At 40.2% G+C, this 16,083-nt stretch overlaps 1 protein-coding gene and 1 non-coding gene across 2 annotated transcripts in view; both read left to right on the plus strand.

Moving 5' to 3' along the window:
- The first annotated feature begins 1,764 nt into the window (after positions 1-1,764).
- Positions 1,765-16,083, plus strand: part of CEP85 (centrosomal protein 85) — a 30,129-nt gene continuing 15,810 nt past the window's right edge. The window contains exons 1-3 of the mRNA XM_016216493.2: positions 1,765-5,509; positions 9,456-9,608; positions 14,755-15,449. Coding sequence (XP_016071979.2) covers positions 5,455-5,509; positions 9,456-9,608; positions 14,755-15,449 — 903 coding nt within the window. The 5' untranslated portion in view covers positions 1,765-5,454. The remainder of the gene's footprint in view (positions 5,510-9,455; positions 9,609-14,754; positions 15,450-16,083) is intronic.
- On the plus strand, positions 11,151-11,310 carry LOC148092356 (U1 spliceosomal RNA). Its single transcript, XR_015715070.1, has one exon. It is a non-coding gene; the product is annotated as a U1 spliceosomal RNA (small nuclear RNA).

The following is a 16,083-nucleotide window of genomic DNA, read 5'->3' on the forward strand; positions in this document are numbered from 1 at the left end:
TTCTCTGAAATTAACACCAAAAGTCTTTGTTAAAATATAAATGAGAAGTCATTCACATTTTAAAATTGGTACTGTAAGTTCCTTTTAAAATATATGTTTGCTATTTGTAAATTATTTTTCTTTTTTTTAATTTTATTTTTCAATTACAGTTGACATTCAATATTATTTTATTGCCATTTGTAAATTTAAATCTCAGCAATTCACTGTGTTTCCAGTCAGGTTCCTCTTCCATTCTCTGCATCAACTCTTCAAATCCTCCCGATTCTTCGAAGCCCTCTACACGTCCCTGTTCCCTCCCTCCTTACAGATGCTTTTCACAAGAGAAATAGTAGCCGTCTAGTGGATGTTTCTATCACCTACCAGTCTACTTCCTACCCATCAATCCACAAATTTATTAATTTAGACACCTATCCTTACCATTAATATTTTAACAATTTCTAAGTTCAGAGGATACTCCCTAAATTCATCCATCATATCACACCCAGATTCATTATCCATGAAATCTATTTTATGCCTTCTATATTCTTTTTTTTATGTCTTTATTGATTTTTATTTTATTTTATTGATTTTTTAGAGAGGAAAGGAGAGGGGGATCGAGTAGCATCAATGTGAAAGAGAAACATGGTTGGCTGCCTCCAGCACAGGCCCCCAGTGGGGACCAGCCTGCAACCTGGGCATCCGTGCACTGACGGGAATCAAACCTGTCACCTATCGGTGCACCAGCGGATGCTCAATCAACTGAGCCACACCGGCCAGGACCCTTCTTTATTCTTAAAATATGAGGGTGGAGATAGAATCCTGGGGCACACCCCAGAGTCCTTCCTCCAGACGAATTTGATCCAGTATTAAAGCTCTTTAGTCTGGCTCTTCAAAGTTAAGAATCAGATAAATTCTTCTCACAAAATCATACAACTGTTTAATGCCTCTTCCTCCCAAGTCAGGTTTCCAGATACCCTGGAATTTCCTTTGGCTGATGGCTTTGTTCCTCCTTTAAACAATTTCCAAGTATGATTCTTAAATATATATCGATGTAAATGAACTTAATTCCTTTTTCTGGGAACTGAATTTGGGTAGGAAGGCGAGACTGATCCTTCAACCTGAGTCCTGGCGACAAATTGCCAGCTGACTCCAAGCCCGCCCAAGCCCTGACCCCAGGCACAGACTGAGCCCTAACCCCGACGCGGCAGTAACCCACACCCGAACTACAGCTTCAACTGGGAGCGCAGATTAGGGGTGCGGAATGGGAGGAGGGTGGGGCAGGTTGGATGGGATTTCCCCGAAAGATTTGCTCTGGCGGCCCGCTTCCCGACCTGCACACTCCCAGCAACTCGCTCCAGGCCTCGGTGAGCCCGACTCCGCCCAGAGGCGAGACCCGGGCAAGCTCCCGAGCGGAAGGCTCGCGGGGAGGCGGGGTCATGCGCAGAGAGAGCCTTCTGCTCTCGGAGCCCAGCGCAGCATGCCGGGGCGGGACACGGGCGCGGCCCGACTCCTGATTGGTCGCCAGCGGGCAGAAAGGGGTGGGGCCGGGCGGCGCGCTCTGAGGCGCGCGGCCAGGCGGGCGTGTAACGGCCGTTGGGAGAGCTGAGCGACGGGATCGCTGCCTGTGGCCGACGTGGTGGGCGCAGTTGGTGTCCCTGAGTGAGGCATTTCGTCGCCCGCTTTCTGGCACACGTAAGTCCTCCTCTCCTCGGGGACCTCCGTCGGACTGACAAACCCTACCTCACCTTGGGAAACCTTGGAGGAGCCTCAGACACGCACGACCTACCTACCTCTAGGGGTTGCGGGGTTGGGGGGGGCGGGGAGACGGCGTGGGAGAGCGAAAGCGCATGCGCATAGCAACTAAGCCGTCCCCCTTAGCCTCTCACTGCTTGGGCTTCTTAATATAATGCTCCACACACGCCCCTTCGGTGTTTATCGCCATGGTTTCTACTCCGTCCTTCACGCCACAGCAGCTGCTGTACCTGTGTAAAGGACAGGCCCTGTCCTGTGCCATTTGGACGGCGGGAGGCAGTGTCCTTTCATACAGCGCACAGTCCCGAGAGAAAGTAGATGCTAAGCGGGTAATTACTCGGTTAGCACCGAGTAGAGTAAGGAAAAGCACAGAATCGAAGGCGTGGATGTAGTGTGAGAGGACAGGGAGCTCTCCCTGAGGAAGTGAAGTTTGAGCTGAGATTTGAAGAAAGAATAGAAAAATCAAAGTTAGGGGACCGACAGCACTTGGGGATATTTGACAACGTCTGGAGATTTTTTGATTATCACAACTCAGGGATTGCTCCTGGCATCCAGTGGGTAGAAGTCAAGGTTGCTGCTAAGCATCCTACATTGTACAGCACTGCCTCCACAACAAGGACTTATCCCACCTAAAATGTCAGTAATACTGAGATTGAGGAACCCTGCTCTAGGCAGGGAGGAGCTGGTGCTTTTAGTGTGTGTTAAAACTTACTTGTTCAATAGAGGGTATTTAATACTTGCTTCATCATATTAAACTGGGAAGGTCAGAGCCCTGTTTGTCTTTTACACTAATATATTTTCAACACATGGCATATAGCTAGGCAAATAGTAGTCAGTAAATTTTGGTTAATGAATTGAATACTGTGTGCTAGGTAGAGAGGAGTGGTGATACTAGATAAGTAAGATAACCATGCCTCATTAGTTGTCCTTAGGCCTTGTCTATTTTATAATGTTTCAGAACTTGTTCTTGTCAAGGCAATTTCTTGGCAAGTTTTGGCTTCCCTTTAGATCTGATTTAATGAATAATCAAGTCCATGAAAACAGTGTGATGGTGTGAGATTCTTAATGTGTCTGTGTCAGCTGTCTGTATATCCCTACAAATCTCCTTCTGTCTTGTGGTTCTCTCAACAGCTGCCAAGTGTGACGTTCCACACTAAGATTAAAATTCTTCAAGGGGAAAAATACTTATAACAGTCAAAATTTAATTTTTGGGTAGCAACTTGGGAAATAGAGCCTGGGTGGTAACCAAGGCCAAAGTAAGTTACATGAGCTATCCCTGCTCCTATCTGCTCTGGAGCTTGCAGATCTGGCTGTGTCTGAGGCAGAAACTTCAATTTATAGTGCCTTAGAACTTACTTTATTTCTCTTTGTGACACACAGAAAGAATGCTGATTAGACTCCTGTAACATTAGAGCAGAGTCCTGGCTGTGAAGCCTCTTCCTAGCTATATAACCTTCACCTCTCAGTTTTTATTTCTTCATCCAGAAAATGAGGATAATAATTCTAACTACCTCATAGCTTTGATGAGCATTAAACATAAGACATAATTCCTACAGAGTGTTTAGCTCAGTGCTTGATTAAGTACTGAACACATGCAAACTTATTGAATGAATGAATATTTCTGTAGTTTAAAAGGCGTTGAAGGTAGAAGCCATCAATGCTGGTCACTTTTTTTCTGTCTGCCTCCATTCACTCCTACCTTTTTTTTTTAATCCTCACCCGAAGATATTTTTTCCCATTGCTTTTCAGAGAGAGTGAGGGAGAGAGAAACATCAATGTGAGAGAGACACATGGATTGGTTGCCTCTGGGACCAGGGCTGGAGTTGGAACCTGCAACTGAGGTACATGCCCCTGGCTAGAATCAAACCGGGGACCATTCATCAGTTGGTGGACATTTCTACTTTTTGGCTATTATAAATAATGCAGCTATGAGTACTCATGTATAAGATTTTATGTGGGCCTCTGTTTTTATTTCTTTTGAATATATTATATATCTAGGAGTGGAACTGCTGAGTCATAAGGTAACTCTTTGTTTAACTGAAAGTTCTTTTGTCATTCTATTTCAATTTATCTAAATTTGGAAAGGTCTCAGAATCCAGTGGGCCTGTCATTTTGTTCTACTTTAAAGAAGGGGGTGAAGAAAAGGATTTTAATATTGACTGGTATTACTAGAGGTAGGTAATCTAAACTTTTTGTGTCACCATTAACACATTGAATGATACTAGCCATAAATTGAAGCTTTTATTACTGAGCAAAACTTCTCTTACCCAGTATGTGAAGACCTGGGATTTCTGTTGTAAATGCAGTGAATTAGTGAGGGTTTGGGTAGTTGTTACTAAGAGAAAACTGTAGAGGTCAGTAAAGTACATTAGAGAAATAGTACTATATAGCTTTTTTTTCCCTCCAAAGTTTTAATTTTACCTCTAAGAATTGTTCTTTCAGCAGTTTGTCCCAAACACTTTGCTGACTCTTATGAATTCAAAGTTTCCACATTTATATTTTATCTTTCAGGGACCGTACTGTGCCACTTTTTATTGACATGTATAATTAAAATAACATTAATAAAGCCCTTAATATGTGTCAGGGACTGTTGTAAGTTAATTCTAAATGAATTAGCATGAATTAGGTCCTGTCTTTATCTTCATTTTTATATGAAGGAACTGAAGAACAGAGAGAAATTTAACCTAGTTATACAGCAGATAAATTGCTAAGTCAGGCTTCACACCTAAGCTGTCTGATCAAGAGTCCATACTGTGAGCCCTGGCTGGTGTAGCTCAGTTGGTTGAGTGTCATCCCATGCACCAAAAGGTCGCTGGTTTGATTCCCAGTTGGTCGGGCACATGTCCAGCCTTTGGGCTCGATTCCCGGTAGGGGGTGGACAGAAGGCAATTGATCTATGTTTCTCTCACATCTGTGTTTCTCTCTTTCTCCCTCTTCCTTTTTCCCTCTCTCTTCCTCTCTCAAAAAGCCAATAAAGTAAATAAATAAAATAGTCTTAAAAAAATCCATATTGTGACCCACTCCTCTGTACTGCCTCTCAAGTATTATGCAAATATAAGATATTATTATTTGCTATTATTAGTTACAGTTAATTAAAGCTTTTGCTTACACAGATTGTAATCAGACTTATGCTGAATTCTCAGAACCTACATTAGAGTAAATATAAATGTTTTAAGGAGTGGAGCAATGAGAAGAAAACCTCATGTTCCCAGCTAAGGAGTGGGATTCTGCTAATGACCAAGAATTCTATCTTTGTGCGTCATGTGACTAACTCTCATTACTGGAAGAATCAGGGAATTTGTTTATGTTAATCATAATTGAAGCCATAATACTTAATTATTGGTTTGGTTATTTAGTTCTTTTTCCACCCCACCCGCCCATCCTGCTCCCATGGCTAAGAAGATCCATGGCAAAGTTTATTAAAAGTATTATTACTTATAATTTTTGCAACAATTGGAGGGGGTTCTAGGACAATGTAGAATCAGTGTTGGTTCTAGGTTTTTCTCTCCTTGCTTTAGAAAGAAAAGTGGGGTGTGGAGTATTGGGAGTTGTTTTGCCTTAAAAAATATCCTTAGGAATAAACATGTGGAAGAATCCTTGAACCCTCTGTGTGATTTTGATCATTTCAGTTGAATGGGAGTAAGTTACAGGGAATTAAAAGACAGTGGAGAGATCTGACTGGTTGCTCCTTCATTCTACAGTTGGCTCAAATAAACCGTGTCAATGGCCATGCAGGAAAAATATCCAAGTGAGAGAAATTCTCATGCCACTTCACCAGGTGAGTAGTCAAAAGTTTTCTGGGTAAATTCTGACCTTTGTTCTGTTATTTCATAACAGAAATTTCCTTTAAAGGGCATACTGAACATGCAAGCATTCACTGAGATGCTGGTATTAAAGGAGTAAAAATAACATGGGGCTATATTGAATAGAAAAAAAGGTCTCTCCAAGAGAACAACTATTTATCTCTGGTCCTATATGGCTTCCAACACGACCATGTGATTGATTGAGAGGGGAGGACACAAAGGATTGGAACAGAATGACTTTGGAACATAGTTCTATTTGAAATCAGAAAAACATGGCATAAATTACTGTGTTCTATGTTGTCTTTGTAGTCCTGTGGGTGGGTCAGTCATCTGCTAGCCCACAGATTGGAATTCTTGAATGCCAACAGTCTCAGTTGTATTGTCACTACTAGAGACTCAGGAATTTATCTCTAGAATGGATTGACAAGATTTTAAAAGCTCAGTAGACTCACTAAAAGGATATATTAAGTATATGTATTAAACATATATAAATGCATATACACAATACACATTGGATAGCTGTGGTACATTTAAATAGGAAGTAGCATTTTAGAAATAACTTTAAATTCTCTCGTATTTATGAAGAAAAGGATACAGGGTATCCTTTTTAACTCTGTGTTTTATTTAACTTTAAACTCCCACAGTGCCTTAAAGCAGACATTTTGTAGATACAGTGGTACGTCGGTTTTCAAACATCTCTGTTGACGAACATTTCGATTTATGAACACCATAAACCTGGAAGTAAATGCTGCGGTTTTCGAATACGCCTCGGAAGTCGAACACGCCACACAGCTTCCACTGGGGGCAAGATCCTGAGGCTCAGCTGTCAGCTGTGGATCCCTCAGTTTTTGAACGTTTCAGAACTCTTGCAGTCTCCCGGAGTGGATTACATTAGAAAACCGAGGGATCACTGTATTTCTATTCTAGGTGCACTGCCTTGCATGTAGTAGGCACTTTGAAAAGCATTTGCTGAATCAATTTAAGTTTTATTCAGCAAATATATGAATACCTGTTATGTGACATGCACTTTCTTAGGGCTGGATTGTAGAATTTCGTATGATAATTGTGTGTGTAATGCAAGTTTTTGGAATTCCTAACAAAGCTCAACTACTTTTTTTATGGCTTTGTTTTCAGTAGTCTTTCATTTGATTAATAATGATTTAATGCTACTGATAGGACATGAGACAAAACATAAGAAGATTTCAGCTTTCAAACTTGAATTTTAAAATAAGCATAAGCCTCTATAACTACACCAAAACATACTTTTATTTTAGCAGATATATACTTTTAGAATTGATGTATGGAGTGGGTGCATGGAAAAAGTGGTAGTAGTGAAGGATGGAAGATTAGTAGTAGTAACAGAGTGGTTTCCAGTAGGAGGCCAGGAACATGGTAATACAGGTCCTCAATCAGTTCTATTTTAAAAGACCTGGTAAATTGTACACTAACTAGAGAGAGAACACTATATAGACTCACCAAGAGCTCAAATTTCTTTGTTTCTGGCTAGAATTACAATAATATAGTATAGTTAACACTGGCTAATCTTATGCTGATCAGAAGCTCTGATTATTGGCTATGTCTTTTATTAAAGATTATTATAGCTCTAGCCATTGTGACTTGGTTGGTTGGAACATCGTCCCATACACCAAAAAGTGGAGGGTTTGATTCCAGGTTAGGGCACATGCGCAGGCTGTGTGTTTGATTCCCAGTTGGGGCGCGTATGGGAGGTAACCAATTGATGTTTCTTTCTCACATCCATGTTTTTGTCTCCCTTACTCTCTCTAAAAAAATCAGTAAAAGACTTTTAACAGATTACTGTGTGCGTATAGATTCTTTCAAATCAGACAGTCCACTCCATTGTGACCCAAAGGATAAAAGGAGTCTTTGGGTAAAATCAGGTTTCCTTCCGTAGAAAACAGAAGTAAGGGTAGCAAAAAGGGAGCAAAAGTAGAGGGAATTAGCTTGGAAGAAGGGAATAAGATAATTTGTATTCAAATATTATTGGCTTCCTACTAGATCAGAGAGTCTGTAGAACCATATTTTCTGATTTCAACTTAAACTCTGATACTTTAAATGAATAAGTAGCTGCCATTACCTTTTTGTTTGTTTGTTTGCTTACATGGTTCATCAGATACAACTTAGAAGAAGTAGTGGTTTTAAAAAAAATAATCTGAGCCCTGGCCAGGTAGTTCAGCTGGTTAGAGTGCCATCCTGATATACCAAGGTTGCGGTTCCATCCTCTGTTAGGACACATATAAGAATCAACCAATGAATGCATAACTCAGTGGGACAACAAATCTGTGTTTCTTTCTGTCTCTCAAGTCATTAAATTTTTTTTAAAAAAATAAATAATTTGAATTTAAGTCTTTGCTAGTACATTAGTAAATCAAGTATTTATTGAACACTTCCTACCTACCAGCCCTTGAACAGCAAAATAATAAAGTCAGATAAGTTTTATCAGTCTTGTATCTTACCCACTCAGAAATTTTAGTGGGTTTTGTTTTTTGGGGTTTTTTCTTTTGTTTTTGTTTGTTTTTTGCATTGCTCTCAAAAGCTCTTCAGATTGACTTTTAAAAAAAATAATATCTTTATTGATTTCAGAGAGAGGAAGGGAGAGAGAGAGAGAGAGAAACATCAATGATGAGACATTATTGATCGGGCTGCCTCCTGCACGCTGCTACTAGGGATCGAGCCCGCAACCTGGGCATGTGCTCTGACCAGAAATCGAACCGAGACCTGGATCCTAGGTGAATGCTGAACTGCTGAGCCACGCCTGACCGGACAGATTGACTTTTAAGACTTACTTTGATCGGATTCACCCTGCGGTTGAATGAGGGTACTGTGGTTTAGTTAAGCAGTGGTTTTCCTTTTACCCTAGGGAGCATTTGGAAATATACGGGGTATTTTCAAGTTTCACAGCGTTGGTAGGATGGGGTGAGAGCTGCTCCTGGCATTTAGTGGATGGAGACCAGGGATACTAAACCATCCTGCAATGTATGAATTATCTTGCCCAGGATGCTAAAGCACCTGTTGAGAAACCTTGTAAGAGGAAAGAATGTGGGTATTGGGATTAGAACAACCTGGGTTCAAATCTCAGCTCTATCCTCTGTAAAATAGGGGTGTTAATATGATAATACTTTTCGGTAAGTAGGTAGATGAGATCATGTTTGTAAAGTGCTGTGCTTCTAGTTTTCAGAAAATGGTAGCTGCTGTTAAATATTATTGTTTTTGTCTTAGTACTCCTAGATTCTTGGTAGGTCTTGGTTCTGTCTTTGAACATTCTCACCTCTCATGCTATTTCCATTTAAAATTAACAAACTCAGCCTGGCCGGGCATGGCTCAGCGGTTGAGCATCAACCTAGGATCCAGGAGAGTCAGGTTCGATTCCCGTTCAGGGCACATGCGCGGGTTGCAGGCTCCATCCCCAGTTGGGGGCGTGCAGGAGGCAGCCGATCAATGACGACTCTCTCATCATTGATGTTTCTCTTTCTCTCCCTCCCTCTCTCTGAAGTCAATAAAGATATATTTAAAAATAAATAAATAACAAACTCAGAGTTGCTGAAATAGACGCAGGAGAGAGAAAGGGATGGGGTGCTGCTGTTCATAAGTTTAAGTGATTTTTTAAAAAATGTATCTTTATTGATTTCAGAAAGAGAAAGGGAGAGGGAAAGAGAGAGATAGAAACATCAATAATGAGAGAGTCGTTATTGATCCACTGCCTCCTGCACGCCTCCAGCTGGGGATGGAGCCCACAACCCAGCCCGGGGATGTGCCTGGATGGGAGGTTGAACCGCGATCTCCTGAATCCTAGGTCGATGCTCAACCGCTGAGCCATGCCTGGCCAGGCGAAGTGATTTTTTTAAAAACTGTCTTGTGGGGTTATATCAGCTAGTTTAAAGTTAGAAATGCCACTTGTTTCAGGTTCCAATGTGATTCAGAAAAGCAGTTCTCTGGGTTGTGAATGGCAGACTCCAGTTATCTCGGAGGCTTTTCGGAGCCGCTTCAGCCGCTGTTCAAGTGTTGCTGACAGTGGGGACACAGCCATTGGCACATCATGCTCAGACATGGTGGAGGGTAAGTTTGGATTAATGATTTGATTACCGATATGTATTGATATTTTCTGATTGTGTTCCAGGTATATTGTCATTTCCAGAATATTCATAAGTCAGTCCACTCAGGAAGGAGTGTGCTTGATTCTTCTTACTTCATGCTTCTCACAGCTGGTCCCTTCCTCTCAATTTCTACTTTGTCCTATTCCAAACAACTTCTAATCTTTTCTCAGATCTTTCCCTCTACTGCCATATTAATCTTTCTAAAAGCCTGATTTCATAGTTTCCCTTTTCAGCAATCCTCAATTGTTTCCATTATTTGCAGGATAAAATTCATAAGCCTCAGTTCTGTGATCTGGCCCTGTCCTACCTATTTAAACATAATTCTTACTGTCACCAGGTCTCTTATCTTACTATGCTATAAAAGTGAAGAACATTTTTTGTTTTTATTACCTGAGTCTCTTTAATCTGGGCCCATTTGTGTTGTCCCCACTTCCTCTTGCCCCTCCCAGCTCTGGTGGTGTTATTTAATGAGGTGTCTGACAAGACTTTTCCCATCCCTCCACCCATTACTGATATTCCTCTTTACTACCTTATATGTTTATTGTTTCTGCTCCTTGTTTTTGCACTTAAAATAATAACTGCCCCCAGTACTTTACAAGAGTATTTTGTTTTTTATTTAGGTGGTAAGTTCCTAAAGGGCAAAGGACCTAATGATAATAATTACTATTTAGTAAATACTTTGTGGTGGATACTGTACTAAATTTTTTTTTTAAATATATCTTTTATTGATTTCGAAGAGAGAGGTAGAAACATCAGTGGTGAGAGAGAGTCATTGATTGGCTGCCTCCTGCACCCCCCCACTGGGGATCGAGCCTGCAACCCAGGCATGTGCCCTGACCGGGAACCGAACCATGATCTCCTGGATCCTAGGTTGATGCTCAGCCGATGAGCTACACCTGGCTGGGCTGTACTAAATTTTTAAAATATTTTTTCATTAATGCCTTTAAGAACTCTATGAAATATTTTATTTCGTTTTACAGATGAGAAACTGAATTTCAAAGTGTTTTAAATTAGTTGACTAAAGTCACAAAGCTGGTCACTTTGGTACTTTAACAGATGTGATACCCGCTATAATTAAAAGATAATAAAAAGTGTTGGTGATCAAAAAGATGATAAGTGTTGGTGAGAACGTAGAGAAATTGGGACCTTTATACATTGCTAGTGGGAATGTAAAATGTTACAGCAGCTTTGGAAAGCAATTTGGCAGTTTCTCAAAAGGTTAAACATGGAGTTAGTTACCTTGTGACTCAATAGTTCTACTCCTAGGTATATACCCAAGAGAAATGAAAACATACGTCCACACAAGAACTTGTACGCAAATGTTTATAGTAACATTATTTATAGTAGCCAAAAATGTCTATTAACTGGCGAATGGATAATAAAATGTAATATATCCATACAATAGAAAATTATTTGGCAATAAAAAGAAATGAAGTACTGACACGTGCTACAAAATGGATGAACTTTGAAAATATTTATGCTGAGTGAAAAAAGCCAGACACACATACTTACCTGGCAGGGGAGAGACCATGATCAGGATGGTGGTTTTCCCTGGGCGAAGCTTATTGCATTCCAGATGCGCTGACCCCTGCGATTTCCCCGAATGTGGGGAATTGGACTACATAATTTGTGGTACTGGGGGTCTATGTTTATGCTGTCCCTAAAAAAAAAAGAAAAAAGCCAGACACAAAAGACCACTTATTGTATGATTCTATTTACATGAAATGACCAGAATAGGCCAATCAATATAGAGATAGGAAGTAGATCAGTAGTTGCTTCAGGGTAGGGAAGTTAGGGGAAATGAAGCATGACTGTTAAAGGGTAAGCGTTTTCTTTTTGGGGTGATAAAAATATCCTAAAATCGATTGTAGGGACGGTTACACAACTCAGTGAATATGTATTAAAGACCCCTGAATTGAACACTTCCAAGTTGGAGAATTGTATAGTATGTGAATTATATCTCAGTAAAGCTGTTTGTTTTGTGTGTTTTTTAATAGAAATGTCTGGAAAAAATAAAAGAGTAATGAAAAGGAAAAACCCCAAACACATCTACTACTAATACTGACTTCAGATACCTGGCATTTAATTTTAATTTTTTGATAGCTGTATGTATATTGGCCCAATACTCAGTAAATATACAGTAGAGTTAAATCATAGATTTTGAGGTAGACAGGACTTTAAAAATGAAATCCAGTTCTTTTTTGCTGGTGAATAGCAACAGTTCCCTGAGGGATTAAGTAATTAACTTGCCTGATGTCACACACCTGGTTATCAGATTTGGGTCTCCCAACTGTAGTATTTTTTCCATCACTTGTATAATTAAAAGTGTTACTGTCAGTTTAGTTATGACTTGTTAAAGTTTTATTTACCTGTGCAGTTATGGGATCTTTTTTCATTTTAATAAGTCTTTTTAAAAATCAAACAGTAGTCTAGATTCCCCCCCCAATTGAATTGACTAGCTGTATTTATTCAGTCAAATTGTAACACAGATTGTATGTGTGATGGTGTGCTTTTTATTCCTTTGGGAAGCTATACATATTTTCTTTGTAGTGCATTCTTTTTAAATTGTAACCTTGATGTAGTGGCCAAAGCCATTGGTCTAGAAGTTTTTTAAAGAATCCAAGATGTCTTCTGCCATGTTTGTTATGTACCATGGTCCTTATCTTAATCTTAATTCTTGCTCATTTTGTTCATGAACCTGGCTTGGTTTATTTGGAGTGCAGTTGACAAGAACCCTTATGACTGCTATGAAATATAGTTCATTGTTGCATCTGTAAATTGAACAGGCTTGGTTTTGATTCCATTCTCCACTAAGGTGTTTTACCTTGAACATTCACAAGCGACAGGATAGAGGTGGATATTGGAGAGCTCAGAAAGCTTTCAGCTCTTTGCTAAAGATTGAAATAGTCACTGGCTTAGTTCAGACAAAGTGATCAAGGTTTAGCAATAGCTAAATCTACCCCTTACCAAGAAAGGAGGGTTGCTAAAAAGAATGAGTTGTGGGTTGGTTGGTTGTTTTTTTTTTGGGGGGGGGGGATGTGGTTGAGGAAAAGAGAGATTTAGAAATATATCCTTAAAGTGACAAAATCCCAATGATTTTGGGAACTGTAGACTTCTCTAAATAAAAATAACATACCCCATACACTAAGTTTTGAAAGCCTTTGAAAATTGTGCAAGATAGTGACCCCTTTGAAAATAAGTGTTGCTATTTTGTTTCAAAATGTTCTGAACCACAAACCAGACTTAAGGTGTAACTTGACTTTTACAGCAGTTTGTCAGAATTGGGCAATTTCCTTAATATAAATAAACAAACCCAATAGACAAGTGACAAATGCTGACAAAGGTTTCACTTTCTTCTATCATCCATAGGTGGTCTACACTCACTAGAAAATTTTTAAAAACTATATTCTCCTGGGTCAGTTGGTACCTTTTTGGCTTTGGTTTTAGCATTACTGCTTTGGGTGTTATGGGCTCAAAACTGAATGTGGTGAGTCTTGAGAGAGAGTGGTGCTGTGTATGGAGAATGGAAGGAGTGTTACTAACTTCAATATAGTAGCAGCCCCTCGTATGCCACAATCTCACTGTCTTTTGTTCCAAAATTATATTTTGGGAGCAGGGACTATTGGAGAGAGTGGATACTGGTGCTTTTATGGAGGATTTTAAGTAGAGAGCTTATTAGTCTTGGAAGTCTTCATCATCACCAGTCTACCTGTTGACTAGTCCTATATTTAAGTTGTGGGACATCAAAAACATCTGTTGACTCTGAAATATCTTTCTTTCTTGGTCCTGAGAGGCAGATGCGTATTACCAGAAATTACTGGTTTTTTGTTTTGTTTGCTTGTTTTTAGTATGGCTTTTTATATATCCCCCAAATCATCTGAGTATAGGGAATTAGATACTCCGCATACATTATAAGGGATAATTTGGTTTGCCTGAGTTTTTAAAGAGCTGCTTACAAACTCATAGGAGAAGATGGTAGCTCATCTATACTCTATAATTCTAGGAAGGGGTTATAGTATTTGTTCTCATTACCTGAGTGTGTTCTTTGTTGGTTGATGGAAAGAAAAAACAGAAACAGATTGGTAATCCATTCTTTTTATGGTAGGTGTGCTTGGTTTGGAAAAGAATATTGGACATAATTAAAAAGGGAAGACATTTATATTCCTTGTTCCTTTACTCAATTTTCTGCCTGTTGAAGATAACAGGTATGTTTTCTTGTTTGCTTGCAGCTCACTACCCTGGCATGTTAGTTCTATAACCTTGTCTTCTTCAGAGTACCACTTGAAAGTTGGAAATACGTAGAAATGTGAACCTTCCGCGGCAGGGTTAGTAAGAGAGTTGTCTCCCAAGATTAGGTAGGAGCTAAAAGAAATGTAAGTCCAGTCTGAAGGAAAAGGGGAAAAATTCCCAGTTGGATACAAACAAAGGGGTAACTGAAAGGCAAAATATAAAATAGAAGATTTCAGTGTGTACCCACTTGAGAGTGCTCACTGTGCTAGAGTGAAACCTGAGAGTTACTAAGAATAACTTCACATATCCAGGCAGTCGCTTCTGGTGTGTGGGAGAGAGAACAGAGTCCTGATTCAGATGCTGTACTCCCTGCCTTGGATATAGAGCAGCACTATCCGGTTTGCCTTATTCTTCAGATAGTTTAGACTCATTTCTCACCTTCACTGGGGAGCTTTCGGAGGTCACAGAGGATTCTTGCAGACCTTGGAAAGGATATTTTTTTAGATTGGATTATAGCTTAGAGGTACCCAGCTTCCAGAAGAGTAGGACCTAGTCCATTTCCCTTAAGTAAGTGATTTTTTTTTTTTTTAAGTTCAGTTTTCAGCTTTGTTTGTTGACTGGCAAGATGTTTTATTAAAATACAAGGGATAGAGTGTAAGTTGAAAGTAAAGCCAGTGTTGCTTTTTGTTGTGAAAGGCATTTGAGACCCTAGAACACACATCTCCCAATTAGACTGTCGTGTCTTTCTGCCTGCTGTTTGTGATATTTATGCCCTTTTTCCCTGGTCTAGGATAGGCAGAGAACATCTGACATAGCACCTCAACTCAAGAAAGCTTGCTATTTCAATTTTGACTTACGGAAGACTATTCTCTCCACAGATTTTTGCAGCTCAAGTAGTGGTCCTTCTTTCCAGCCCATCAAAAGCCACGTAACCATTCCAACAGCCCATGTGATGCCTTCTACTTTGGGGACCTCTCCTGCCAAGCCAAATTCTACACCTGCTGGACCCTCTTCCTCCAAAATCTCTTTGTCAGGGTTGACTGAAAGTGTGGGGATGACAAGAAATGGAGACCTTGGTGCAATGAAACGTTCTCCAGGCCTATCTAGGGATTTCATGTATCATTGTGGTGCTGCTGGAGAAAATGGAATTGAGCAGCCTTGGTTTCCAGCAGTGGGCCATGAAAGAGAAGAAGAGATGAGGAAGTTTGATATTCCCAGTGTGGAATCTACCCTCAATCAGTCAGCAATGGTGGAGACACTTTATTCAGATCCTCGCTATAGAGTCCACTTCCACAACCTAAGAACTGACCCAAACAAGGAGTTATACAAAGGGTTGCCGGAGACCAAGAAGGCACCAGGCAGTGGGATGGTATGTGAGCGGAATGGACTACACCCTAGCAGCAATGGGTTGCTCCCTTTGGGAATCCAGCCTGCTCCTGGACTCTCCAAGCCTCTACCCTCTCAGGTGTGGCAGCCAAATTCTGACCCTTGGAATCCCCGTGAGCGATCTTGTGAGCTCAGCACTTGTCGGCAACATCTGGAGTTGATTCGTTTACAGATGGAGCAAATGCAGGTAGAGACCCTTCTTTCCTTGGATTTCACAGGTTCTTTGCAGATCTTTGAACTGTATAGGTTTTATCCTGTAAGTTTTGACTCTAAAGAAAACATTTGTAAAAAGAGGGAAGATGTTTATAGAAAGGAAATGGAGGCTTGTGAATCCCCTTGAATCTATTGATGGTCTAATCAAACACCAGATAGGTTCTCCAAAGTAGAGGGTTAGAAAGGAAGACCCTCAAAAGTCACTAGGCTAGGTACTTTTACATCCAGAATCTTATTTAATCCTTATAGCACCCCGATGAGGTATATGTAGAAATTTACCAGGTTCTTAGAATAAGTAATCTGTCCAGGGTCACAAAGCTGGTTAAGTGGCAGAGCTAGGTTTAAAAACTGTCCTTGAAATCCTGTGCTTTTTCCACTATACCAGTTTTGTGTTTTTAAAAAAAGTTATTGTGCTGCTTAAGGCCGGGAAGGAAAGAAGCTGGACATACTCTGTTTTCCTGGTTGTTGAGGACATCTTCGCTCTTGGTTTACCTCTGTTGCCAGATAATGAAAGATAACTGACCTTTTCTTAGAAACTAGAGCCTTTCTGAGCTGTGTTCAGTTGGCAGAAGTCTCCCTGGCAGGTTCTTTCCAGTCATGCATCAGAG

Source organism: Miniopterus natalensis, chromosome 9 (genome assembly GCF_054644295.1).
Source record: "Miniopterus natalensis isolate mMinNat1 chromosome 9, mMinNat1.hap1, whole genome shotgun sequence".
NCBI classification, from domain to species: domain Eukaryota; kingdom Metazoa; phylum Chordata; class Mammalia; order Chiroptera; family Miniopteridae; genus Miniopterus; species Miniopterus natalensis.